This window comes from Purpureocillium takamizusanense, chromosome 3 (assembly GCF_022605165.1).
Source record: "Purpureocillium takamizusanense chromosome 3, complete sequence".
NCBI classification, from domain to species: domain Eukaryota; kingdom Fungi; phylum Ascomycota; class Sordariomycetes; order Hypocreales; family Ophiocordycipitaceae; genus Purpureocillium; species Purpureocillium takamizusanense.
In genome coordinates, this window is record NC_063070.1 from 3,203,985 (window position 1) to 3,231,900 (window position 27,916).

Here is a 27,916-nt window from a genome sequence, read left to right on the forward strand (position 1 = left end):
AAGTAGCTCTTAAACTAGCCGTTAGATAGGCCCTTTCTATCCTCTCTTATATATATATAGAGCTTACCGGAGCCTAGGGCCTCTTTATACTATAGCGTATATAAGGAATGCTTACTCGCGCCTATACCGCCGGACTTAACTTCCTTCCTTTAATATATATATAATATATATATAAGTAAGTAGCTTTTATAAAGCTCTTTTAACTACTTCTTTATATATATATATATATATATATATATATATATATAGGACTTAGTACTTAGCGCCTTATTATTTTATAGTTTTATTATATTTTTTTACTACCGCTATTATTAGTTAGACTTAACTTTCTTTCTTTAATATATATATATAGAAGTAAGCTATTTTTATAAAGCTTTTTTAATAGCCCGCTAATAGTCTTTTAAATAGCCCTTTAATATACCTTTTATAGGCTATATAAATAGAAAAAGCGGGTCTTATAATTATATATAAAATGCCCTTAATGCTATTACTTACTTAACCTTACTTTCTTCCTTTAATATATATATATATATATATATATATAAGTAAGATACTTTTATAGAGCTTTTATAATTACTTTTTTACCTATATATATATATATATATATAGGACTTAGTGCTTAACGCCTTATTATTTTATAGTTTTATTACCTTTTTTATTATTATTAACTTAACTAAACTTAACTTTATTCTTTTAATATATATATAATATATATAAAGCTTATTAATACTTATAAATAGCTTCCTTCCTTTTATCTTTATTATTATTAATATAAGTAAGTTATATCTTTCCTTTTATTACTTTTCTTTTATTAAATATATTATATATTTCTTTTATTTAATCCTATAAGGTATTTTTATAAGACCTTTATCTTTTAGCTTTATAAGTCTATTTATAGACTTAAATAGCGTTATTAAACTATTAATAAATACCCTTTATTTACTTTTAATAATTAAGCTCCTTACTTTCTAAACTATAATATAAATAAAACTTAAAGGCGATTATAATATAGTAAATTAGTTATTTAATAAAAGGAAAAAAAAGTTAATTATCGTAATAACCTTTATATATTAGCGCTTATTACTTTATTCCCCCTTATTTATTTACCCTTTATTTATTTCTTTTTTATTTATTTTCTTTTTATTTATTTATTTACTTTTTCTTTTCTTTTTTTTATAAAGAGCTTTATACTTTAAGATAAGAGGCCTATTAGCCTATAATTTATATTTAATATTTATATAAAGGTCGTTTTATTTTTACTTTATTAACTATAATAATAGATTATTTTTATAATAATTATTATCCCTTTATAAATAAAGGACTTATTATAGGTTTTTAAGTAAGTATTTTCTCAGCTTTTATATTTTATTTTAAGATAATTATCTTAATTCTTCCTTTAGTTTTTAATTAAAGCTTCCTTTAATATCCTTATTTATTATTAATACTTTTAAAAGAGCTTTATATATCTTTAAGTAAGCTTAATTAATAAAAGGTTTAATAAATATAATAATTAATTAAGTAATTTAATACTTTTTAATATTTAAATTATATTATTTCTTAATATAATATATAATAATATATTATTTTATTATATTAAAAACTTTAAGCCTTAGCTATTAATAAATAAAATAAAGTAAAGCATTATAATTAAGTTTTTATATTAAATAATATTAATTTTACTTATAGTTTTTTTTATTTTAAACTTATTTCTTTATTTTTTAATATTATTTAAATATTAATTTTTTAGCTAAATTTAAGTTATTTAAGTTATATTATATTTTCCTATTTTTACTTTTTATAATAAAGTAATTTATTTTCTTTATTTTATTATTTTACTTTATTATTATTATTTTTTTCTTTTTTTAAGCTAATTTATTTTATTAAATATAAAAAGGGCCTTTTTAATTATATAAGAAATATACCTAAAATATAAACTCTTTTAGTTAATTTAATAAAAATAAAGATTATAATAAAAGTAATATTTACTTATAAGTCGCTAAGTTTATTACTATTATAAAGAATATTTATTATAATAATAGTCTTATTACTTTAAATAACCGTTTTTTATTATTTAAATATTTAATCCTTTTTTAAGCTTATTTTAAATAATTTTAAATTATTACCTTAAATAAGTTAGGTTTTATTATAAGCTTAATACTTTAATAATTTTTTACTTTAAGTTAATAAATAAATATAATTAAATTAATATTTTAATAAAAATTCTATTTAATTTTCTAGCTTAACTTATATAAATTAAATTACTTTAATATTAAGTTTTTTATTAAAGTCTTAATAACTTACTTACTTTACTCTTTATTAATAACCTTTAATTTATTAATATATAAAGTATTAATAAAATAAGATTCTTAAATCTTTATACCCTTTACTTATTTTATATCTTCGATTTAATATTTCTTAAGGATATTATAAAATATTAACTTTATAACTCTTATATTTTTAAAGATTATTTTAATTAATATATTTATAATATAATAATTAAAAATAAATATTTAAGTTAATATAAAAATCTATAGCTTTTATTACTAGCCTTAATTACCCTCCCTTAAAATATATTTTACTAAAGGTTATAAAGGTAAAGTAATTAAAGCTTAAAGGGAAAGTTCCCTTTATTAATTATTAAATTATATTAAAGAATATATATTACTTTATATATTAGCGTTAATTATATTAGCCTTTAAATAAGCTTAAGTATTAATATTAATATAAAGTAAAGAAGCTTAAAGAACCTTTAATTATAAAGTATACCCCTAAGGGCTTAAAGGAGGTAATACTTTTAGTTTTATAGGGGTAAAGTTAAGGTATTATATATTACCTATAATAAATATATCTTTAGCGATAGTAATAACTTATACTCTTTATCTTTAAGTAATAATAATAGCTTATACCCTTCGTCCTTTAATAATAGTAATAGCGGCTTATTATCTTTATAAGCTAGCTATATTAAAAGCGGAATTAAGTTCCCCTCCCTATTTAAGATCTTTAAGACCTTTAAAAACCTTTATTAATATTAAGGAAATATAAAGGGTAGTAATAGCTTTAATAAAGGCTATAAGAGCTATTATAATAGCTATTATAATAGTTATTATTATTATAATAGCTTTTAAAAGAGTATTTAAAGCCCCTTTACCTCTTTTATTATTATTAGCTTTTTTAATTATAATAGTAATCTTAAACGCGCTATTATTACCTCTAAAATAAGCGCCCGCCTTAATAAGGTAAGGCGCCCTCGCCGCTCTTAATTATACCCTACCTATATAACTTTAACGACCCTTAGTCTTAACTATAATACCTAAATAATATAAATATCTTAATGCCCCCTTATGCCCTTTTCTTATATATATTTAACTTTATAGCCTCCTTAATACTATTATCGCTATATACCCCCCTTTACTATCCTTTTACTTTATTTATATTCTAAATATTACTGTCGTTTTATATTAAGACGCTAGTTAAAGGCCTTATAGTACGACTAATATATCGCTATTATAAGCGTATATATAACGAGACTTATCTTTAATACTTTAATAAATTTATTTACTCGAAATATTCTAGCTATTATTAGCGCTTAATATCTTCGTTTTTTAGTAGCTTATATTTACTTATATAAAACTTTACCTTAGGTAAAGTCGTTATTTAAGGAGTATTATTTCTATTAACTTAATAATAGTTAGCCCTTTTCGAGCGACTATTTATTTATTAAGCACTTTTACTTAATAAGAAAATGTCTTAAATATAGGCAACGTTAATATATAGCCTTAAGGTAGACTTTATTAACCGATTTAAGGGTATTAGTCTTATTAATTAGTATAAATTATATAGTAGATAGCCTCTATACGAATTTATTAGGCGGGGTTTACTATATTACGCTATTTAAACGGACTTATTTAAATATCGGAATTTTATACTTATAGAGGCTATTATTATATATCTATCGATTATTTACGGCCCAATTCGCTAGAGAGCTAATATACTAAGCTAATAAGGCGAAATTAAGATAAGGTAGCTATAAGAAAACCGGTTTATAACGCTAATATATAAGCTATTGCCGTTATTTATAAACCCTATTTATTTAGGAAACGAGTAGATATAGAGTTATAATTAAGCTAGGGTCGCTATCTATACCCTTAAGCTAATTAAATATATCGATAGTATAAGTTACTTAGCCCGCGGGCTAATATTTAAAGAGGCTATAAAAATAACTTTATTTAGCGTAATAGCTATATTTAGATAATCTAATAGCTATATATCTTAAGGTAGTAAGTTACTTAAATTAATAACTTAAGAGACTCTCCCCCTCTTTTAGGGGTTACTTATTTATATTTATTATATTCGATATCTTAAATACTAGCGAGCTAAGGCCTATCGAGCGCTAAAATTAAGGCGTTTTTTAAGTAGTTAAGGGAGGAAATATAGTCTCGGTAAGTATATCTCCTTACGCTATATACTTAAGTCGTATAGTATTTAGACTATACCCTATAATAGTTTAAAGCGGATTTATTAGCTATTCTTTATAGCTTACTCTTTAAAGTATCTCTATAAATATAAATATAACTCCTATTTTACTTAATAGCTAAGTCCTTTAGGCCCCTCTTACTATAATATATATAAAACTCGGCTAGTATATAAAGTAGATATAAGTCCCGAGGTTAGGGTCCTTATTATAGTAATGCCTTTCTACTATAACTTACTTAACGAGAGATATCTCTTTAAATATAAAGTTAAGCTTAAGTTATATAATTATTATTTACCCGTAAGTATTAAATAAGCCGGTAAAGTCCTTATTTAATACTATATTAATACTATAAGATTTAAATAATAAAGAAATATCTATATTAACTCCTATATTACTAGCTTACTTATTACTTAAGGAGGGAGTGCCTTAAGGCCTAGTTAATAATATTCTATCTCTATTAAGTAACGATAACGCGGATATTACTATAGTATAATAGAGTATAGTATACGAAATAAATATTATTTTAGAGTTTAGTTAATAATCTTTATATTATTTAGCTAAATAGGACTAAGGATCTAATAGCTATAAAGATTACTATATAGAGGTAAAATTATAATACCTAATTAATCTCTTATTAATATTATATTACTTAATATCTCTATAAAGTATAAGCTAAGGTATCGTAATATATAATAATTTTAAGACTATAATATAGCCTAATAGTATTAAGTAGTTAATATTAATAACGCTTATATTAGCTATTCGAGGTAAAATAGTATAGATAATATAAATAATAAATCTAAATAAGCTCTATATAAGCTTAGAGGATTAAAGCCTTTTATAATATAAACTTACTAAAGCGGTAGCTATATAGTAGCCTCTCCTATAACTTTAACTATATTATTAAAGAGATATATTATTTTATATAGGCTACCTAGCCCGACTATATTATATATTATACCTAACGCTAAAGATATTAGCGTAATTAGTATAATTAGCGCGAATTTCGAAGAATAGCTATTATAGAATACTATATTAAAGCGCGTTATTATAGATAGCGTAATAACCTTCTAGCTCTAGTTTAAATAGTTATTTCCTATAGCTTATAGTCAATAAGGTATAACTACTTAAAAAGCTACTTATACTTTAATAAAAGGGTATAGTAATTAGCTAAGGTAAAGTCCTATTAAGGGGACTAAATTTATACTTAAGGAGGACGATTTACTTATTAAACTAAAGGGGGAGGGAATACTCTTATAGGCTAAAATCTATAAATAGTTTAATATAAGGTTTCTAAGATAGTCGCGTAATAGTTTATAGGTATATTACTTAATAGTATTAAAGAGTCATTAATAATATTATTATTTAGAGGATTATAGAGATTATAAGATATTTATAGAAGCTTAGCTTTTAGGATAGATAAATTTATGCTTTACTATAATAAAAGAGAGCCCTAAAAATTAAGAGTTTTACTATTAGTAAAGGAAGAAAAGTCTAGGGGTAAAGGTATTCTATATCTCTTAAAATTTTTAGCTAATTATATATCGCGTAGCCCGCTATACCTAAATAAGGTTCGCAGCCTAGGCTAGCGCGGGGCCACCCCTATAGCCGCCTGCGTTTTATTCCTGCCTTAATATAACGTATATATTATAGCCTTTACCTTATATTATAGCTTTGCCCTTATATCGTAGCTTTGCCCTTATATTATAGCCATTACCCTTATATCATGCCTTTAATTTACTCTCTTACGGACTAGTCTACTATAGGTATAGACCTTAGTCTCGTATTTAATATAGCCTAGCCCGCCGCTAATAAGCCTGCTATTAATACCGCTAATAGTAAGTTCCTTATTGGCTATAATACTAACGAGCTAGCTAACGATATTTTAATATAGATATAGACGATAGCTTTATTACTATACCGATACCTTTTTTACCGCTATCGCTACTTTTCGATACTTTTTAAGAACTCTTTAACTTCCTAACCGATTTCTACCGCGAAAATAGCGCCTATATCGTTAAGGCTTCTTTTATTAACCAGCGAGAGATTAATAGTATCTCTTAACCTATATATATCGTCTTTCGCTATAATCGTAGCCTTAAGTAGGCGTCTTAAAGTATAGGTATATAGAAGTTAATAACCTAAAAGCTTAATTGCCTTATTAAAGTTATTGCCTTAACTATTAAGTCTTCTAATTAGAAATAGGTATATAAGGTAGCTAAAAGTTAATATAATTATAGCTAATCTTTCGATCTATTTATATATATTATTTTCTATTATTATATAATAACTTAACGAGATAAAGAGAGGGAGCTTATAGCTAAGTATAATATATAAGCCTAGGAGATAGTAAATATTATCTATAATACTAACCTAAGCTATAGCTTTTTTCGAAAGAAGGATATTTATAATAATCGTTAAGCTATTAAGAAGGAATGCCTTAACGGCCTTATAGTTATATAAGTATTTATTAAAGAGCTTAAATAAGTAAGAGAGATTAAGGTTAGTAAATTACTTAATAATAAAGGTTGCCTTAAAGCCCTCTTTTAGACCTACCCTTAGTATTATAAGATATAAAAGAAGTTCTTAAAAGTCCTTAATCTCGATAATATATATAAGATTAACCGCTTTAAAATACCCTTCTTTTAAGTTATAAGCGTTATAAATTATAAAAGTATCGCTAACTTTACTTTCGGCCTTATTAATAGTAAAAAAGAGTATTATTTTTAATAGCTTATCGAGCGACTTAATAAGCTTTACGAGAGCCTTATAGTACTAGCGCTAAAAGTTATAATTATAGATAAAGAATAAGCTCTCTATACGGCCTTTATAAGGGTCTTTCTTAATACGTAATAATAGCTATATATATATTATATCTTAGCTAATATTAAGGCTAAGATTAATACTCGTTAAAAAGATAAAGAAGATAGTAATAACGATAGCGATAGCGATAATAATAATAATAGCAGCTAGCCTATTAATACTTAAATTATCGAGCTAAAGCTCGACTTTAACCTTAAAGATCGCAATTATATATAATAAGAAGTAAAAAAAGGCGTTTTAAGCTTACTAGATATTTAAGACGATACCTATAATAATATATATAAAGCCTTTTAAGCTATCGTTTATATCGTTAATTACGATCTCTTTAAAGATACTTAAAAGTCTCTTATTAACTCTTTTAGCTATTAAAAATAGACTCTTTAATATATCTAAGATAAATATATACCTTAGCGTTAATAATAAGCTAAGTACTATATTAACTAATATTATAACTTTAGTTAAAGGGTTAATAGTCTTATTAAGATTGCCTATATAGATATTAAGTCTTATTTCGTAATTAATATATTAGACCTTTATTACTTTTATAAGGGCTTAAAGTTAATACTCGAGAATAAAGCTTAGGCTTATATTTAAAAAGCTATTAAATAGCTTTATAAATAATAGCTTTAATATACTTAATAGACTTAGCTAAGTAAGTTAAATTATTAACTTATATATTTAGCTATTAACTTTCTTATTATATAATACTACTTTACTATCGCTATAATACCTAACTAATAGGAGCTAACGCTATTACGGGCCTATATAGGCAACTTCTAATATTAATATAGGCTACCTTATAGTTATATAATATTCGAATGCCTTATAGAAAAGTCGCGACTATAGCGTAATTAAATTACCCCTTATTAATAGCTTAAAAAGCCTTTAGTTTATACCTTTTATATTATTAATTTCTTTACTTTATATCTTACTTTAGGACTACTTATTAACTAACCGTTATTAAAACCTTTAAGATAGCTACCTCGAGATCTATAACTTAACCGTTATTAAAAATACCTATGGCCGACCGCGCTTTAATATAGCTAATAAGAAGCTTAAGGTTCTATATTACTTTCGACTCGACGATAACGATAATACCGATAGTATCGATAATAATACCGCCGAGGCCGATAATATATAGCGACGCTAAGCCTTATAGCTAATATCGTAAGTAGCCTTATAGGCTCGCTATAATAGCCTACGCTAATAGCTTAGCTAGACGGCTAGTTAAGGTACTTACTTATTAAACTTAAGTATAAAATATAATTAATCTCGCTTTAAGGAAGAAGGTAATAATAAAGTATTATAGCGGCCTTATAGTAGGCCTTATATAACGCTAGAGATAGTATTATAATAGCCTTATAATAGGTCTCGAATAGCGGCTATAATAATATTATAAGTTACCCGCCGTTAATAACGTAGCGGTAGTATTGCTTAAGGCCGACCGATAGTATTATAAGCGATAGCGCTTATACCTATGCCTAGCCCGGTATAGAATAATATAGCCCCGATATTATAATATTAGGGGAAAACGGTAGAAACGCTATTTTTAAGCGAATTAAGCCTTACTAAGGTAGATAAAGTCGCGGGCGTAATTAGCGGGTAGTAATAGCGGTAGGTATAAGCGCGGCGCTAATAGCGCCCGACCTAAAGCGAAAGAACGTCTATTTAAATATAATAATATTATAGGGAAATAATAGAAATATATTTTTTAAGCGAATTAAGCCCTATTAGCGCACTAATATAAGTAAGCATTATAACGATATAATTTAATTAAGATATCGGTATGTATTATAGCGCGCCTATCTCGTCCTATACTTACGTATTAAAAATAGCTAGCGCGGTCTAAGGGCGGGGCGTAAGCCTAGAAAAATATAGAATACCTTTACCCCTAGACTTTTCTTCCTTTATTAATAATAAAACTTAAAATTAATAAATATCGGCCTTATTAATAGTATCTTTACTTAATATAATATACTTAATAACTATTATAATCCTTAATAAAGGTTTTCTATATATTATATAAAGTAAAACTTTTTAGCTTAATATATTTATTTTAAGTTAATACTATATAGGTACTATTATCTTTTATAATAGTATATTAAGGTTATAGGCTCTTATAATAGTATAGTATATAACTAAATTCTATAGCTATCTTTATAATTTAGGCTACTATATTTTTAACCCCTTTAATACTAAAGAGATAAATAGTTAGATCTTATAATAATTAATTTAATATTTAAACTACCTTATATTATTATAAAAGTAGCCTAAAGAGCTTAGCCGTAATTATACTCTACCCTTAATATTAATATCGGCATTACTATCGAATTGCTAATAACTAGACTATAATCTTATACCCTTTATATAAAGTAGTTAAGACTAGACTAAAGATATTTAGATCTCTTAAATCTACTAACGGTAATAATATATACGCTCTAGGATTTATTTACCTATATAATATCGCTATAGCCTATCTACCTTAAGGCAATTCTAAGATAAACCTAATAGCGACTATTATAATCTATATAGCTAATACATTCTTATCTATTAAGTTAAGTATTATAGTTAGCCTTAGCGGTAAGTAGCGCTAATATTAACGCTAAAGTAGACTCTAAGCTATTTTATATAAAGGGCATAAGAGTTTAGTCTAATTACTACTCGATAGTAATGCCGATAACCGACGGTTTACTTATTTAGTATATACTAAAAGCTAATAAAATTAATATACTTACCCTTATGCTATTTCTAGATATCTAATATCTATCGCTTAATATCCGCTTCCCTATATAGCTAGGAATAGCTAAAGACTTCCTAGGTAACCCTTAAGAGCCTTAATAATTATAAAAAGTAGATTAATAATATCTATAAATATATTATTGCTTAGGATCTATAAGAATATATTAACCTTAATATTAAGGAAAGGCTAAGTATATAAAAACCTAAAAAACCCCCTTAAGTAAGCTTAAGTACGCCTATTAAAGAAGTTTTATATATTAATCTCTTATATAATATATATATATATATAGGTTTAAATAGTAAATCTATACTTAATAAAGTAAGGGACTAACGTATATATAAGCTTATATTATTAAGACTATAAGCTCCTATAGCATAACTATCGTTAGCTACTATAACGTTAGTAAGTAGCTCGAATTACTATAAGCCTAGGTTAAGCCTATAGACTAGGCATATAAGTAAGAGGTCCTTAAGAGATTCTATAAGACCCTAAAGTTAGTAGAATAAACTAATGCTAGCTAATAGGTTATTAACTAATATAAGGTCCTAATAGAAGTATAAGCCTCTAGTAACCTAAGAAAGCATACTTATAATAAAGTAGCTTCTAATAGCTTCTCGAATACTAGAGCAGGTATAATAGATTCTTCCTCCAAATTATTTACCTAGTCTTCTATATACGAGCGCGTATATACCCTTATAGATAATACTATATATAAGGCTAGGAATAAACTAGAAAACATATAGTTTTAAACGATATCTATAGATAACCTCCTATTTATAGACATATTTATTTACGAATTTACTAATACTAGTTTAAAAGTTTATAATAATAATAATGTAAGATAGCCTCGGTTTATATTTCTAAGGTATATAAATAATTATAATAGTAAGTAAATAGTATATTATAGGAGAGGAGGATAGACCGATTGGGGCTAAGCGAAGAGGCACGAGATAAAATAGCATAGCCATAAGTGCCGATGATGTTCTCTTTATAAAGCAATACAGTATAAAACTGAATCACAATTCAAGGATCAAACTAAGCGTTGTTGATTAATTGCTGGGGCCTACTAAAGAAAAAAAAAATGGATGGGCGTGCTATTAACGTGAGTCACTCGGGTATGCAAGCCAACCTTAAACCTTTGCGTATGGTAATGTTAACACTACCTAACTCGTTCCCCTGCACCAATTGCTTTGGGCGTTGGGTTCGATCGGGTCTTTGGTGCTTCAATCTCTGGTGAGAAGTCACTATAGGTCATTTGATCTGGCCTGCTGTGGAAGCTAGAATACATGAACGGGGACCTGCGTGGCACCTGGTTTATATTTCACTTCGGTCAGGGGGTGCGGCAAAACCAAACGCAACCCAGAACCTACCGTATAGTATTGAACAGTATTACTCAATACTGTTTAATCACAATGCAATCTCGTACATAAACACGGCGGAGTAGTACCGACACACTTCTGACCCAACCGTCCAGAAACAAAGCAGCATTGGTCAAAATTAGAACATATGGCTAAGTGGACAACGCAAGTGCACCGTCAAATATTCTTCGCCCGCAGTGTAGTGTGCTGCCTAGTGGAGTAGGGATAACTTATTTAAACTACTGTACTAGAGTATACAGTACTGTAATATTATTTAAATACATATCTACCTCATCTCGCAAAAACGTGCTACCGAACGTAAAGCTATACCAGGGATTTAGAGCCTACTTCATAGATAGTAATTCAAGCAACAACGTAAAATATTAGGTCAATTGATTAGTGAATTGGCTAATAATAGGGAAGGCAACGGTCATCACCTGGGGGTGTGTGCTGTGGGTGTATTATTGTTGCCAGACCTTACCTTGCACTTACCTTGCACTTACCCAGACAATCCCCCCACCTAGAACTGTGGTAATTGAAGAGATTGTTTTAGGAGTTAAATTTTATGGAGCTTTCGCTTATTATATAAGCTAAAGGAGATAGATATAAGCAATAGTTATTGAATATCTCACTGCTATCTGACAGTTGAAGGCGTAAAGCCTCCATCGCCATACTTGTCCAATGCATTTCTATACCACATGTCCCAATCGAATGCTTGTTCCCCCGTAGCAGCCTTCCACCATCCGCTGAAAACTCTGGTAAAACTTTTCCCATCCTCGGGGTTCGTCTCTATCACTTGGTCAACTCTAAAGTGCAGCTTCTGCGCAACCAACGCAGAGAGCTCGTCCGACTTGGTCTCTTCCTGAAGGATCTTAGCAAGGCGCTTTTCATCCTCGCTTGGTGTGGAGAGGCCTTCATGGTACAGCTCTCCCAGGTTGTACAGTAATAGAGGCGACTGGAAAGCCGCGCCTTTGGCCGTGACAATGGCCAGCTCCAAATCTATAATGCCTGTGATGTTGTAGTCAGGATCAACTAGGAAATTAACATCTCTAGAGTCGACATGGCGCAAGAAGAAAGGACCCTGCTCGCTTTGGGGGAGGCGATCAAGAAGACTCCTGTAGACAAGGTATTGATCGAGGGGTGCAGATGGTGCAATCTCCCCCGTCTTGATGAGACCAATTTTATGCTGGATTAAGGCGTTGTAGTAGTCGTCCATATTATCGAATGGACCAAACGGCACTGCACGCCCACTCGAGTCGTAATCAAAAAATGCCGGACCGACTTCTGGCTGGCCTGCCGACGACGACGATGGTTGCAGGCGCCCAAGTGCTCCAAGAGGATGCTTCTCCAGCTGGGTATAAATGTCGGCTAATTGACGCATGAACTTTTCCCTCTGTGCTTGATCCGCTTCGTGCCAAGCCAACGGCTTCCCCGCAAGCTTTTCGACTAGAATGTATCCAGCGCCAACAGCGTTGGATGGATCCTCGTCATCGGCATAGTCGTAGACGCGTGGAACTGGGACAGCAGCTTCGGCCAGAAAGCGATATGTGGCGAATTCGCTGCGACGGTCAAAGTTTCTCTCCTCCACTGGAGGTGCGTTGTGGTTCGGCAGCCGGAATCGTGCCAGCCAGGCCTTTCCATCGTCAAACACGATTGAGGCATGGTAGTTGCGTCCCCCAACGACGTCCATGTTCAAGTATGCCTGATTGGCTGCTGGAAGACTGACAGTACATTTCATTCTGTGACGTAAAGTCTCGGCACGCTCGCGGAGGGCATTGCCGTCGATGCTGCCTATCAGGGCAGAGATGATCTTCTCGCCTGCCGTTCGTCGGGATGCGTTGAGCTTTCGGAGCCTAGACTCGTCACCAGACACATAGATCGTGTGGATTTCCTATTACAAGGAGGGGCAATGTCAGCTTTATCTCGGCCTCCCTCAATCATTCATGGTCTCTATACAAACCTCTGTTGTCAAACACGTGTGTAAAGTTGAGACGGCATGTTCTCCGCAAAAATGTCGGTGGCATTGTTCACATTGCCCGAGAAGCGTCCACAAAGCGGGACGGCGACATGCCGGAGCTGCGCAAGGCCACTTCATCATAGACTAGATTGTTGACTGTAGGTTATGTCAAGGTGGGCTGAGCGATTCCCAAATGCTACCTTTTGATATGGAAAATATGTGGCTTAGGAGCAGGTGATATAAGTGAATTGAAATGGAACCAACACTGTGCGCTGGCATCCGCTCCACCGGATGTGGGAGGCAAATCTGAATCCAAGGCGCGTGATCCAGACCGAGCACAACTGCGACGTGAAGGCCCAACAAAGGGGTCAGTGCCACCAATCCCATTGAGTGTGCGAAGACTGCCCTCAGGTTACAGTCTCCACAGAGAATTATTGTAGCAGTATACATGGGTGTACTCAAGATCAGCGAGAGAACCTACCGATGACGATATAGAAATTAGTAGCCAGCAGCTCAGCCTAGACTTCTGATATAGTGAGATTGACAAGCAAATTAAGGTACTGCTTTCTCTAACGATCTATCATTAGCTCGCATCCCTGTAAGTTACCTGAGGGCAGTCTTTACACACTTAATGGGATTATCTAAGTAAAGTTACGGTAGATTAGCTAACGTACTTTACGGGCTAAATAATTTTGCATAGGAAGATCTCGGATCTAGAAGGGAGGCCTCTAGCTTCCTAAGTTTTAACTATAAAGAAACTTACGGCTAGGCTTAGGTCTAAGGTAAAGGATAAAATCAAACGCTAATAGATATTATTATATCGTCTATAATATATTAAAAAAGGCATTAATATAGTATGAGGTATTCTTAATTATTTATTACTAATGTTTATATAGGCTTAATAGACTATAATTCCTATTAAAGATCTATATTAGAATATATATATAGCCCGTCCCTAATAAATAATATAAGCTCTACTTTAGCTATATAAGTCTAGCCTTACTTACCTTTCGATATATATAATTACTTTACTAAATATAAATATATCTTAGTAAACGCGTCTTTCTTAGAAACGATATACCTCTTCCCGTTATCTCTATTTAATGCGATTAAGAAGATTCCTAACTTTAAGAGTAAGAATATCCTTATTGCTTCTATCTCGATATTATTTCTAAACGCCTAGACTAACTTTAAATACTAGATAGTACTAAAGATTATAGATAATAAGATAGATAATCTTACTCGAGACTTATTTAATATATGTTTAAAAACGACCGCTAGGCTTCGATATTTTTGCCTTATAAACGGTATAAAATTACTACTAAATCCTAAATTTACTCTTTAAGGGTATCGGTATAATTTTATCCTAGTAATATTTAGTCCTAAAGTTACTAGTATTATTAGAGTAAGTTTAGTATACTAAGATAATCCTAAATAATAGCGGGGTTATACTAATTATATCTAAATAGTTATTTTATATATCTATAATAAAAAAGTATTATTACTATTTATATATTATTATAACTATTTATTTTAAGCTTTATAAAGGTAGATTAGTTAATTATTTTCTTTAACTATAATAGCTATATTAGCACTATATAAGTATTAAAAAAGATCTCTTTTTCTTTAATATAAATAGCTTTAATTAAGAATACTATAATATATTCCTTTATAGATATATTATTAATATTAAAATTATAACTTTAATAGCTATATTACTTAAGGTATATTTAATATATACCCCCTATTATAATATATATAAATATCTCTTTAAGATAGTCCTTTTAGACTACTATAATATATACATAGCTTATATATAGCTTATTAATAAATTACTAAATTATTATAAAGTTATAAAGATTTAATTAATAAAACTATAATATTATTTCCTATATAATTAATTTAAGAACTTAGTTTATTACCTTATAGATTAAACTTAAGGTCTTATATATATTTTATATATCTTTAATAATTTAATTATTTATTATAAGCGCTTTTTTAATTAAGGAAATAAATATATATATAATAGTATTATTACCTTATTATTAATCTTATATTAATTATCCTTAATTAAGGCCTTATTTATAGGTTTCTTTATATACTCTTTATATATTATATCTCTTATAGCTAGCTTAATTATTATAATTTAATTATTATAGTCCTTTACCTTATATAATATAATAAGTTTTACTATTAATAAAGGAAGAAAAGTCTAGGAGTAAAGGTATTCTACTTTTTTTTCGGGTCTATGCCCTACCCTTATACTACGCTAGCTATTTTTAATATATAAGTATAGGATAAGACCGGCGCGCTATAATATATGCCGATATCTTAATTAAACTTTAATTAAACTATATCGTTATAACGTAGCGCCCGCGCCCGCGCCTACGCTAGTATACTAGCAAGGCTTAATTCGCTTAAAAACGCATTTCCTTACGATATTACGATATCGGAGCGTTATTATTCCGCTCTAGGCTAAGCTTATACCTATAACTATGCCCGTAACCGCGCCTATAACTACGCCTATAAGGCACCCGCGCTTAAGCCCGTAGCCCTATTTACCCCTTCGCTAATAGGGCTTAATCTACCTAAAAAAACGTATTTCTATTATTTACTTAAGATATTATAATATCGGGGACTTATTTTTCTAGGCCGGGCTAGGTACCTATGCGTATTTAGTACTATCGCTACTATAGCTCGTAATACCGCTAGTCGGGGTTAAGTAGCCGCGCCGCTAGCTACCTTATAATGCCTTATTCGTTATTATCGTTATTATTAGCGGCGGTAGTCTTATTCGAAGGGCGTCGCGAGAGAGCTATTCGATAGTATTATAGGCATCGTAGGCATTATAGCCGGCTCTATAGGTAGGTAGCTTTAAAAGGCATTAGCTACGATATATAAATTAAGGTAGCTACTATACGCCCTATTATAGGGTAGCTAGGCGCTAGCCTTAGCGGCGAACGGTATTTAGGTATAGTAGGCTATATAGCATAGGATTAATTAGAAAAAATTAAAAAGTAAAATACCTTTACCCCTAGACTTTTCTTCCTTTACTAATAGTAAAACTTAATATAATTATATATATAAGTAAGACCTTACTTAAAATTAATATATTAAATATTATAGTTAATTATAGTTATAAATATAGCTTATATACTTATATATAGATATAACCTATATTATTACTTTCCTTACCGCTTATATATATAGCTTATATTATTACTTTTTATAATAAATATATAGTTTTATATATAACTCTTTTATAGTTAAATAGTTTAATTATTATTATTAAAGTAAATCTAAAGTAATATCTTATAGCTATATAGCTTAATAATATAGGCCATTAATTATTACTTATTTACTTAATAATATTAATTAGCCTTTAATATTAATAAGATATTATAATAGTAAAGTAAAAGTTATTATATAAAAATATATAATATCCTTATAGATATTATTATGCTTTTTTACTATATATAATAAATAAGCTAAGTAATTATAACCTTTTTATTACTCTTTATTTATAGTTATTATAATAATAATAGCTATTATATATATTAAAGCCTATATAATACTTAACGATCCCCTTTTTTAGAGTTATATTTACTTAATATATATAAGTTTATCTCTTAGGCTTAACTAGATTAATAGGGCCTTCCCGATTTAATATTAAATATAAAAGCTATAAGGGTTTAATTTATGCCTATATTATTAACCTTTTTATATATATATTAAATAGCTAATATATACTTTATAGCTAGTTTATAATTTATATATATTTAAGGCATTAAGCTAGGCGGTAGCTATTAGGCTATTAAGCGGTTAGCGCGCTATATAATTAGTTAATTATATTAATTAACTATAACTATATATAATAATAGAAGCTATAAATAGCTTATAACCTATAAAGTAGTTATAAGCTAAGATATATATATATATCTAACTATAATATTATTAATAATAATCTTAACTAGCTATATAATATATATATATAAGGAATAAGGGTTAGGCCCTAGCCCGATTATTATTTTAGGCGCGGCTAGACCTATTAGTCTTAATATCTATATACTACTATATAGAGGATGCTTCTAAAAGTCCTATTTTAGTAAGGGGGCCCCTAGCTTAATTAAGGGCAAGGGGTAGCTAAATTAATAAGCGAAATTAAGGGAATTATACTAGTAGATTTCTATTAAGATAGTCCCGACCTTCTTAATACTTATTCCTGCCTTTTAGTTTAATAATTATCTTAATATACTAAAGGATATATTCGATCTATCTTTATATAGCCTCTTATAGTAAGTCTCTTTAAGTAGCTTTTTAAGTATTAATAGCTTTAAAATAGCTTTTTAAAGCGCCTTTCTTTATAATTAACCTCTTTATTTAAGCTTAAGTTAGCTTTATAGTATTAAGATTAATAGAGTTAATATATTAAAGTATTTATTAAACCTTATTAAAGTTCAAGAACTATTATTAAATATAGTAATTATATATAAGAGCTTTATCTTCTTATATAATCGTCTTTAGCTAGACCTTTATATAATCCTTAATAAATAGGAAGAGCTTTAAAATTAATATCTTAATTTAATATTAATATTAATCGATACCCTTACCTTTATAATAGGCAAGCTTACTATTCTTTTAATTTTAGTATTATTAAGGCTTTAGTCTAAATAAGCTATAAAGGCTAAGTTAACTTATTTAAGTCTTAAGCTCTTATTTCTTATAGGTAAGGGGTTTTAATTCTTTATTTATCTTCTTAATTATAGCTTTAATAGTCTTCCTTTCTTAAATAGTCTTTAAGCTTTACTAATAATAAAGACCTTTTATATTATATAAAAAGTAACCCTAAAATATAAATTTAAAAGATCCTTTTTATTTCTTATATATATAGCTCTTAACGAAAGCTTCTTTTAGTTAGCGCTATATATAATAGCTACCTCTTTAATAAAGTAAAATAATAAAAGTCTTATTAAATTAAATAATATCTTTTTAGTCCTTTAAAGTCTAGTTTTAATAATTAAAATATTAATAAAGCTACTTTACTTTTATTTTTTTTATTAATTTAAGCTTCTTTATTAACTTAGTCTTTTAAAAGCTAATAGTCTTAAAGATCCTTTTAATTATAGTCTAAGAAATAAAGTAATTATTAATATAAAGCTTATTAATAATATTAATATATATATTTTCCTATTTATATTAATTAGTTTAAACCTTAAATAGGATCTATTACTTAATCTCTTTAGTTTACTTAACTAGCCGGCTAGACCTTAGGGTATTTTAGAGGTATTTATCTTTAATAACGATAGGCCGCTAATTAAGATTAAATCTACGCTTAATTATCTTAATATATATATAGTTAACTTACTATATTAATATCTTAAGAATAATAATAACTTTAGTAGTTGTTTTACTATAATAAGGAGCCTTAAGCCTAATAATAAGAGCTCGCGTTATAATGTTATAATATAGGGCTATTATAAGGTCGCGCGGATAGATTTTCTATTGGGTCGAATTGGGAGGGGAATAATGCCTAAGAAAACGCGTGGCATCGTCCCCGCCCTTATTGTGGCCCGAGCCCCTATCACATGACCCCTGTCAGCCCCCCCCCTGCCGGGACAGGACTTTTGAAAGCGTCCTCCGTACAGAACGTTACATCATCAGCCCTATGGCTCTATGGCTGGCTCACTCACATGGGACTCAAACAACATCAACCCATCCACCACACTCACTCTCACCCTCACTCTCTCGCCCGCAGCATGCTCAACAGTAGCACCACCACCGCCGCCGCCAGCAGCAGCTCCGCATCGACGCCGGACCGGCCGTCCCGTCGCCGCCCGATCCCCCGCAAGGGCCACACCAAGTCGCGCGCCGGGTGTCCCAACTGCAAGCGCCGCAAGGTCAAATGCGACGAGGCGAGTCCCGAGTGCGGTCCGTGCCGGCGTCTGGGGCTCATATGCGAGTACTGCTACTCCTCCTCCTCCTCCCGCCGCTCCTGCTCGGCGACGGCGGCGGAGGCGGCGGCCGGGAGCAAGACGACGGGGCCCGTCATGGCTCCGGTCCCGGCTCCGGCTCGCCTCCCGTCCGCAGCCGTGGTGCCGACATACTCTAGCGGCGGTGGAGGCCGGTTCGACATGGCGGACCTGCGCTTCTTCCAGCACTTTCTCCTCTGCGCGTACCCGCCGCTGCCCATCGGCGGCTGGTCCGTCTGGCAGCTCGTCTCGCAAATGTCCCACGAGGTGAGTGAGGCCTTCCCTTCTTTCTGTGCTCCTCCTACAGCCCCTGTTCTAACATGAGGCGTTACGGCGCTCCCCGGCAGTACGAGTTTTTGGTACACGCCATGCTGGGGCTCGGCGCCTCGCACCTCAGCCTGCTCGTGCCGTCGCCATCGCCATCATCATCGTCGTCGTCATCGAGGAGCCACGTCCAGGACGCGCTGCGGCACCGCGTCGCCGCCATCAAGCTCCTCAACGAGTTCCTCGCCCGCGGCCCGCACGCGACCGCCGACATCGACGCCGCCTTCGCCGCCATCCTGTCGCTGACGTACCAGGCTGCGCACATGCCCGACGGGCTGTACGACTTTCTCACCATGACGCGGGGGTGTACGTGCTCCCCCACCGCTGCCGACGCTGCTACTGTTCCTTGATCCCCGTCTCTCCTTCTGTTTTCCTTCGTTCGTTCGTTCGTTGGCGCGCCGCCGCTGTGGTTTGATACTGTTTACCCCCCCGCACACACACGGCTTCTGACACTGCCAGCTTTTAGGCTTCCTCGTGGGATCCCTCGTGGGCAACGAGTTCCGCTCCTCTGCGTTCCGCACGTTTGAGCGCGACAACTACGTCGAGCGCGCCGTCGAGGTCGTCGCGCGCGGGACGCCGACGCAGCACCACTTCCTCGACGGGGCGCTCGTCGACGGCTTCTGCGCGAGCCTCGAGCGCCTGGGCCGCATGTGCCAGAGCGTCGCCGAGGTCCGGTACCTGGCCATGATGCGCCGCATCGCCAGGTCTTTTAATTCCGACATGGCCGAGAGTGAGTAGCCTTGTCCCTCCCCCTTTGCCCTCCTCCCTAGACGTCCTCTTTGCCCTCCTCCCTGGACCTCCACTCTGCCCTCCTCCTCCCTGGATCTCCACTTTGCCCCCCTCCCTTCCCGCTTCTTGTCAGCCTCCCCAACCGCCCCCCGGACGGCGCGTCGTCCTCGCTGACAGCCCCGGTCTTGCAGGCTACCGCCAGAGCACGTTTCTGTACGAGCAGCTCGGCCAGCTCACGGCCGACGAGTACGCCTCGTTCGTGGACCCGCGCAACGACACGGCGCGCCTCGTCATCGCGCACATGCTGGTGCTGGACTGCGTCATGGCCGGGCGCGTCGAGGGTGCCGACGAGCGGCGGTCCGAGCCCCCCGCGGGCCTGCATCGCTACGACTCGCGCAACGTCATGGTCTGCGTCTGGGTCGGCGACATTTATGCCAGCTTGCCGCCCGAGCTGCGGCCCTACGGCGACTGGCCGGCGCGGTTTGCGCGTGGCCTCATGAGCCTCTTCGACGTTGACACGAGTTTCTGGCGGGAGGGAGGCGCCAAGATGCCGCGACTAGAGTGCGCGGAGCAATTCGTACAATAATTACACGCCTTTGCATGACTCCCAACAGCTCTAGATATATTGGCCTCGGCCGGCTTCCATCCCCAATTCAAGACCGTCCCTCCGATCCTCTATTCAAGACATTCCCCGCGATCCTCTATTCAAGGCCATCCCTTCGATTATCCATTCAAGACCGTCCCTCCGCCTTGGAACGTCGCCACCAGCGTCGACTTTTGAGCGCCACCTCCTCGTCCGACGCCACCTTCTTGGGAGCCGCGCCATCCTTGCCCAGGTATCGGCTCGGGTGCCAGATGCAGAAGACGCCAATGGCCCCGACCATGGGCAGCGCCTCGAACACCCAGAACAGCCACTCGGTGCGGAAGGCATAGCCGTTCATGCCCTCGCCGAACTCGCACACGCGGTAGATGGTGCGGATCTGTCGGCGTCAGTTGGGGCGTGGCCCAGCAGCCCGGGCAGGTGACGTACCATGATGAGAGCGCTCGACACGTAGACAGCGCGCAAAACGAACCTCCATCCCTGCGGCGCGTCCGGCGCCGTCTCCCGGTTGGCCAGCACGTGGAAGCGGCCGAACACGCAGAGGAAGAGGCCAAACGAGACGAGCTGGAACACGAGGCCGCCAATGAGCACGTTCCGGCCGATGCGCTCCGTCGAGCCTGTCCAGTTGTCGCTGCTGGCGATGCCGGAGCCGTTGCCCTGGACGAGAAAGGCGACCACGTCACACGCGACGAAGATGGGCGTCAGCCGCCGGCCCGGCACGCCGAGAATGCGGTGGCGCGCGGGAGGAAGGACGGCGCGGATGAGGCGGCTGATGAGGAGGTAGTTGCCGGCCGCGATCAAGACGGGCGCGAGCACCGTAAACGTGAGCGTCATGACAAACGGAGACTACATCCATCGTCAGCGAGGAGCGCCAGTGTCGTCTGTCCGACGCCATGGACGTACCAGCTCAGAGCGGTGGTTCGCCGAGTAGGCGCGCAAGACGTAGCCAGCTACCTCGATAGCGGCGCCGATTACCACGACGGAAAAGTACCATGATCGATAGCGTACCCACGTCAGGTAGGTGATGGCGATGAAGAGGACTCCATACACGGCGCTGCCGAGGATGGCGAGCGCAAGCGAGGGATTGTACATCCAAACATCCGTAGACATTGTGTCGGTTTAATCGTAGGTGAAAGTCAATGGAGAGTTGATTGATGCTTGATTGCGACAAGCCCGTCGTCCAGCTTTATATCGGCCACGACTGCCTTGCTTCGCGCGCCATGCTTCGCGGCCATGGTCGACTAACCTGCCCGAGACACAACTCGTTTGCCTATTCCGCGTCTGGACCGATCGGGTTCAATGCAAGCCGCGCAGCGCTAGCATAGCCACGACCGCCATGATCCATCTGAACCGCTCAGGGGCAACGGCATCGTCAAAGTGAAGCCAGCTCGTTTGCCCGTTTCGGCATGGCGTGGGTTCGTGACGCGGTGAATACGCGGTGAATCCGATGGATGCGACGGGCCAATCAGCGACTCGTCACTCCACCATGGCGACAGCCCTAAATCTCTAACGGCGTTGCGGAACGACACGCGTCGCGCCCCTGAGCATGATGCACTGAATGACTCAGCCTGGAAATGCGGCGGCTCGAGCACGTGCAAGCTCTTCCGTGGGAATCAATCAATCTCGAATGCGGTCGGCTAGACACACGCCAGCGTGGAGCACTGGGCATCCCGGTGTGCCTGGCCGTGAGACCGGAGCCGAAAGGGAAAACGAGCCCACACTGACAACGGGTCAGCAGTGGATGCGACGCACTGCTTATTACACGCCAATTTGGATGCTACCCGCCCGCCGACACCCCTGGTGAGAGTGTTCGCGTCAATCGGCCCGCCCGTTATTGCGGCTGATAAGGCTGAGGTCGCGGGCAAGCTTTTTGGGGGCCGTCGGTGCAGGCCTGTGGACAGAGGCCATGTCGACGTCGATAATAAAGGCGGTGGCAAACGCTGCATGGCGATGATGGCACGCACCGAGGCATGTGAAGCTCGTCTGCAAGAGGCGCTTGAAATAGGTGCGTATAGGGTAGCCGGGGTATCCCGGAACTGCAACGCGGCGAAGCAACCCGACCAGCAGCTCTATCGAGACTCCAGGCGCGTCGCGGGCGCAGCTGCAGGGTGACGAAAAGGTCAATCAAGTCAGTTTCATCTTGCCAAGCGGGCTGCATGCAGACAGTCCATCGGGGCTGACTGGAGTTGACTGCGCTCGAGTGTCTTGACGGCTGTTGGTTGTCGTTGCGGTCGGTTGTCTTGATGACTCTGCGTCGAGCCGGAACCGTATGTTGCAGACAGCGACGTGGAAAAGCGACGCCGGCTGTCGCGGCAGGGCGCGAGGTCTGTCTGATCGCTGCGTGAAACAAGAGCCGTTGATGATGCGAAGAGGTTGCAACGTGTAAGAGTTGCGTTGTCGACGCAGTCATAGGTTGTCTGTCAGCATGGCATGGAGCCGAACCTGGAAGGCATGCCATTCGCAACTGCCCTGTGAGACACACACAGGCTGACGGGCCAGGCAGGCGCGACTCAAAAGCACCAACCACTTCAACCTCCTCATCGCCATCACCGCCACCACCACCACCACCATCAGCTCCTCCGTTTAAAACGGTGCCCCATGGGCTACGAATACGACGCTGCAACAATTCGAAAAATTCAAGAATTCATTTTATCCCTTTATTTCTCTCCCCCCCCAGTCGCCTCGTCCGTACTCCAGGCTCACCGCCCCGCCGGCTGCATCTGCGTGGTCATCTGCCAGATGGTTGCTGAGCTGGCACTCGACTCCCACCCTCCTCCTGCATGCGGCACCCACGCCCGTGGCAAAACACCTGCCTCGAGCTGACCGTCTGTCGTGTCGCGCTGGCTGAGTGAGCAGCCAGCCACGCCCCCCGGCCGCCGCCAGACGGGCCGCCTCCCGTCCCGTCTCCCGTGCTCCGGCGACGGTGAGGCGTCGCCCCTCGCAGCGCCCGCGTGGCACCGCGCTCGCTGCCGGGCTATCACATTCGCACGCCGCTCGTCGCCTGGGGGAGCTCACCAGATGCCTCCGGATGGATTCACGCGAGACCTTGTCTACCAAGGCCTTGTCCCTCGTAGCCTATGTCGTCGGCCTTACTTACGGCCATCCGGTCAGCCGTTGCGTTCGCGGCCCATCGAAAGACTACGGCCGCGTACGTGGCATCCGCTAATGTATGCACTGGCGCGCAACACGAACTGGATTTGACATGTGGGCGCGCGCGCCGTCGATGCGGAGGCCGACGACCAGCTGCTAGAACTGCGTTGCGGCATTAGCGCCCGGACGCCAAAGACGCCCTCAAACTGTCCGGACTGCCCGTCACGGTGCGGTGTCACTGAGCTCTCGCCCGGCCTGCCGCGAACTCTGGTTGATAGCCCATCACCGCCTCAGCTCCAGTCGGCATCGCGAACACAGCAACGATGCACCGGTGACATGCCAATCACGGACCTGCGTCCATGCCGCTGTCCGCCATCGCTGGCCACAGTCCCGTCCAGTCTGCAAAGGCACAGTAGAGACACGCATGCGACAGCCGGCGTCCGGCTTGCGCGCGTGCTACGACGTCGGCGCCGCGATTCATTCACTGCGAGCGTCACTGGCTTGCCCGTCGTCTCGCGGCTCGGTATCGCTGCCGTGCGACCCCGGATCGCTGTCCTGTCACCCGGGCCGCACCTCGCGGCGGCGTGCGATTGTCGGGCGATTTGACCATCGGTGTTGCAGCGTCTACCAAGAGAGGATGACTTAGATAGGCAATCCAGCGAGAGCAATGGGTGGCCGATACTGGAAAGCCGTGTCACGGGAGTCACGGGCTTGCGAATGGCGAGAGCATTCGCCCGCCGAGCAACTCGTATCGGTTCCTGTCTTGGGATATGCGTGATGCCTTGTCTGGCCGCGCACGGCACAGTGTAAGCGGACGTTGTGATTGATAGCACGTGGGTAACACGCTGGCCCAATTGCACGCCGTCGAAGCAGGTCGAGACATGGACTCGCGATTGCTTCAGACCCACGCTGTTGTTACCGCTGGAAGCACACTGGGATGACCGGGAATGAGTCGAGCCGACTCCTTGCCACTGCAAACCCGCGCCGCAAACACGTCCCGACAACCTTCAACCTCACCAGACGCCAGCAATTCCGGACAAACTGGAGGCAATCTCTTTCGATGACTGGTTTCGCTTCTGAGTCACAGGCAGTAATTATGAGCCATCGCTCCCCAGAAGAGAATAGCGCCTGCCCCACCAACGACGCTGCTGCCACGACGTCACTCAAAACCGACGACACGGCCTCAGCTTCTGTCGCCCAGCTCACCTCAAGTTCTCAGCTCACGACTTTCCTTCAGCGCCCGCCTTGAACCGCATTCGGTCCTTGTCCCATTCACGCAGCATTTCCTTGCACTTGCATCCGACCAGCGCACCTATCAAATCAATGATCTCCTTAAAGCACACCGGGCGGACCAGGCAAGTGGTCGCGGAGCCGTCGTCTTCGCGCATCGTCCCCCGCCCAGTTCCCGAATCGCAGGCGCAGGACCCGCGCGGGTACCAGCTCGCCCAGCTGCGCCGCCGCTTCTCACCCCGCGAAACGGCTGTCGGCGGCGCCACCTCGCTCGTCTTCAAGCTTGTCCCGTCAGACCCCGACTTCCCCTTTGAGCTGGCGCATCTCGAGTGCGACCTGCGCGTGCCCGACGCATACCCCGAGGCGAGACCCCAGCTGCGCGTGCGAAATAGCGACATGCCCCGCGGCTTCGCCATCAACGTCGAACGCGGGTGGGAGCGCCTGGCCGAGAGGCGGACATCGACGTTGCTGGCCCTGGTCAACGCGCTCGACAAGAACCTCGAAAGCTTCCTCTCGGAGCAAAAGGCCGAGACGGTCAAGCTCGTGCCCGTAAAGGACACGCGCCACCTCGATGCGGAGCACGCCGGGGTCCCCTCCCCGGCGCAACCGCAACCGCAACCGCAGCAACTCGCCGCGAGGCCCAAGCCGCCGCCCTACAAGCCCGAACCCACATATACGAGGGAGCAGACCGCCGAGGCCAAGGCCCGGCGCGCGCAAGAGGTGCGCCAGCTCGAGGCACGCATGGGTAGGCTGCCCCGGTTCCGCCGATCTCCCGACGGCGTCGTCTTCACGCTCCCCATCGAGCCCAAGCGCCGCGACGAGCTACCCCCCGGCCTGCACTCGGTCAACAGCCTGCACCTCATCGTGCCGCTCCTGTATCCCCTGCAGGACCTGCGCGTGCAGCTCAACGAGGCTGACGCCGCCGACGCGGAGCCCGTGGAAGAGCTGTTTACGCAGCGCGCCGCGTCGCAAAAGAGCATGTCCCTCATGAGCCACGTCAACTACCTCGCCCAAAACCTCCACACACTCGACAAGCAGGCGAGACTGGCCAAAAAGGCCCAGGAAGCCGAGGCGCAAAAGGAGGCGGAGCAGGAGGCGGAGCGGGAGGCGGCGAGAGCAGCGGAAAGGGTGCAGCAAGAGGCACAGCAAAAGCCTCAAGAGACGGAGAACACGCACATCAAGGTCATCCCGCGGCCACCTGAATGGGACAGAGACTCGGATGAGGACGAGGATACGGAGGAGTCGTCAGACGACGGCGGCGCGGCACTCCCCGAAGAACCCGCCGAGGCGGCCACGGCAGCGGCCACGGACACGCCCGAGCGCGGCACCATGATTTCCTTTCCGTATGTTGAGCTCCACGGCATCGAGGTCCTCCAGGTCTCCCTTCTGAGCCTCACCGTCAAGTGCGAGCGCTGCAGGACCCCCAACGACATGACGGGCCTCAAGCCCGGCGTCGAGAAGAAGGGCAGCTGCAGCAAGTGCGGCACCCAGCTCGCGGCCCTCTTCCGCCAGCAGCTCGTCCACCAAAACTCGACGCGCGCCGGATTCATCGACCTGTCCGGATGCCGCGTCGCCGATATGCTCCCCAGCACCTTCGTGCCGACGTGCTCGCGCTGCTCGACGCCCTGCCAGGGGCTCGTCTCCGTCCGTGGCGAGACTACGACAAACGTGTGCCGCGAGTGCCACGGCAAGTTTACCTTCAAGGTGCCGGAGGTCAAGTTCCTCTTCATCACCCCCGGCTCGCGGGCCCCGCCCACCATGGGCCCCCGGCGCCGCGTCGAGAAGCTCGGCCTCCACGCGGGGGAGCCGCTCCCGGACCGCGGCGCCTGCGCCCACTACCGCAAGTCGTTTCGCTGGTTCCGATTCTCGTGCTGCAGCCGTGTTCACCCCTGCGACCGCTGCCACGACGCCGCCGAGGACCACATGAATGAGTGGGCCAACCGCATGATCTGCGGCTTCTGCAGCCGTGAGCAAAACTACGCCGTCGACTCGTGCACGTTTTGCGGCCGTAGCGTCATCGGCAAGCGCGGCAGGGGCTTCTGGGAGGGCGGCAAAGGAACCAGGGACCAGCGCACCATGAGCAGAAAGGACCCGCGCAAGTACAAGAGATTGGGGCCGGGTTAAAGGCTGTCACGGCACAGACACGCCGTCTTGCCCAACTTAAAAAATTGTAAAAAATACAGACGAATCGAAAAAAATTGAATAAACCACAAAATGCAAATGTACTCGATACTTCGATTGTCAGTCCGACTTCGACGCCACGGATGGCTGCTTCCGGCGCGTCGCCGTCACAAGGCCATGGCCACGGGTCCGGGGACGTCGAGGCAGCGGCATCCGCCCCATTGTCCGGCTCCCGCACGTAGCTATTGTCGTGCGTGGCGCGCGGAAGAGGCGCGCATCACTATTTCTAGACGCTGGCCGCCTATCCTGTACGGTGCCGCGTGTGCAATGCGCAGTGGAATGTTGTTGCCACGGCGTCTGCGGGGAGAGCTGCCAACGGGGCGGCGAGTCCATACTTTGCGCATTCTGTACCGTGAAGGCAGTCAGCAATGCACTAACAAACTATAGCTGTACGCTACGGTGAGCTGTCAATAGTGGTTGTATTTTGGTGATTCTTCTGT

At 39.8% G+C, this 27,916-nt stretch overlaps 5 protein-coding genes across 7 annotated transcripts; 3 read left to right on the top strand and 2 right to left on the bottom strand.

The window, feature by feature from the left end:
- Positions 1–12,022: 12,022 nt before the first annotated feature.
- Positions 12,023–13,563, bottom strand: JDV02_004578 (uncharacterized protein). Of its 2 annotated transcripts, XM_047985806.1 has the most exons (2): positions 13,356–13,563; positions 12,023–13,286 (listed from the first exon to the last, which is right to left on the bottom strand). In XM_047985806.1, the coding sequence occupies exons 1-2, from the start codon at positions 13,491–13,493 to the stop codon at positions 12,030–12,032; spliced, it is 1,395 nt and encodes a 464-aa protein (XP_047841783.1). In that variant the 5' UTR covers positions 13,494–13,563; the 3' UTR covers positions 12,023–12,029. The 2 variants fall into 2 exon arrangements, with proteins under 2 accessions (XP_047841783.1, XP_047841784.1); XM_047985807.1 differs by having other exon boundaries at positions 12,023–13,563.
- A 5,458-nt stretch (positions 13,564–19,021) lies between these two features.
- JDV02_004579 (uncharacterized protein) lies at positions 19,022–23,161 on the top strand. Of its 2 annotated transcripts, XM_047985808.1 has the most exons (4): positions 19,022–19,588; positions 19,669–19,951; positions 20,112–20,375; positions 20,566–23,161. In XM_047985808.1, the coding sequence occupies exons 1-4, from the start codon at positions 19,043–19,045 to the stop codon at positions 20,958–20,960; spliced, it is 1,488 nt and encodes a 495-aa protein (XP_047841785.1). In that variant the 5' UTR covers positions 19,022–19,042; the 3' UTR covers positions 20,961–23,161. The 2 variants fall into 2 exon arrangements, with proteins under 2 accessions (XP_047841785.1, XP_047841786.1); XM_047985809.1 differs by lacking the exon at positions 20,566–23,161 and having other exon boundaries at positions 19,669–20,509.
- JDV02_004580 (uncharacterized protein) lies at positions 21,106–23,341 on the bottom strand (the record flags this gene model as incomplete). The annotated part of the gene is made up of 3 exons (XM_047985810.1): positions 21,879–23,341; positions 21,405–21,821; positions 21,106–21,354 (listed from the first exon to the last, which is right to left on the bottom strand). The coding sequence occupies exons 1-3, from the start codon at positions 22,083–22,085 to the stop codon at positions 21,106–21,108; spliced, it is 873 nt and encodes a 290-aa protein (XP_047841787.1). The 5' UTR covers positions 22,086–23,341.
- A 1,661-nt stretch (positions 23,342–25,002) lies between these two features.
- JDV02_004581 (uncharacterized protein) lies at positions 25,003–25,314 on the top strand (the record flags this gene model as incomplete). Its single annotated transcript, XM_047985811.1, has 1 exon — positions 25,003–25,314. The coding sequence occupies one exon, from the start codon at positions 25,003–25,005 to the stop codon at positions 25,312–25,314; it is 312 nt and encodes a 103-aa protein (XP_047841788.1).
- Positions 25,315–25,388: 74 nt separating this feature from the next.
- Positions 25,389–27,419, top strand: JDV02_004582 (uncharacterized protein; the record flags this gene model as incomplete). Its single annotated transcript, XM_047985812.1, has 1 exon — positions 25,389–27,419. One exon carries the CDS (start codon positions 25,389–25,391, stop codon positions 27,417–27,419), a length of 2,031 nt encoding a protein of 676 aa, XP_047841789.1.
- Between the last annotated feature and the right edge of the window lie 497 nt (positions 27,420–27,916).

Coding starts and splice junctions, on each gene's coding strand:
- JDV02_004578 (XM_047985806.1), bottom strand. CDS start 13,493: ATGATGAAGTGGCCTTGCGCAGCTCCGGCATGTCGCCGTCCCGCTTTG. Junction 13,287..13,355: donor ACACGTGTTTGACAACAGAG/GTTTGTATAGAG, acceptor TCCTTGTAATAG/GAAATCCACACGATCTATGT.
- JDV02_004579 (XM_047985808.1), top strand. CDS start 19,043: ATGGGACTCAAACAACATCAACCCATCCACCACACTCACTCTCACCCT. Junction 19,589..19,668: donor TCTCGCAAATGTCCCACGAG/GTGAGTGAGGCC, acceptor GCTCCCCGGCAG/TACGAGTTTTTGGTACACGC. Junction 19,952..20,111: donor TCTCACCATGACGCGGGGGT/GTACGTGCTCCC, acceptor GCCAGCTTTTAG/GCTTCCTCGTGGGATCCCTC.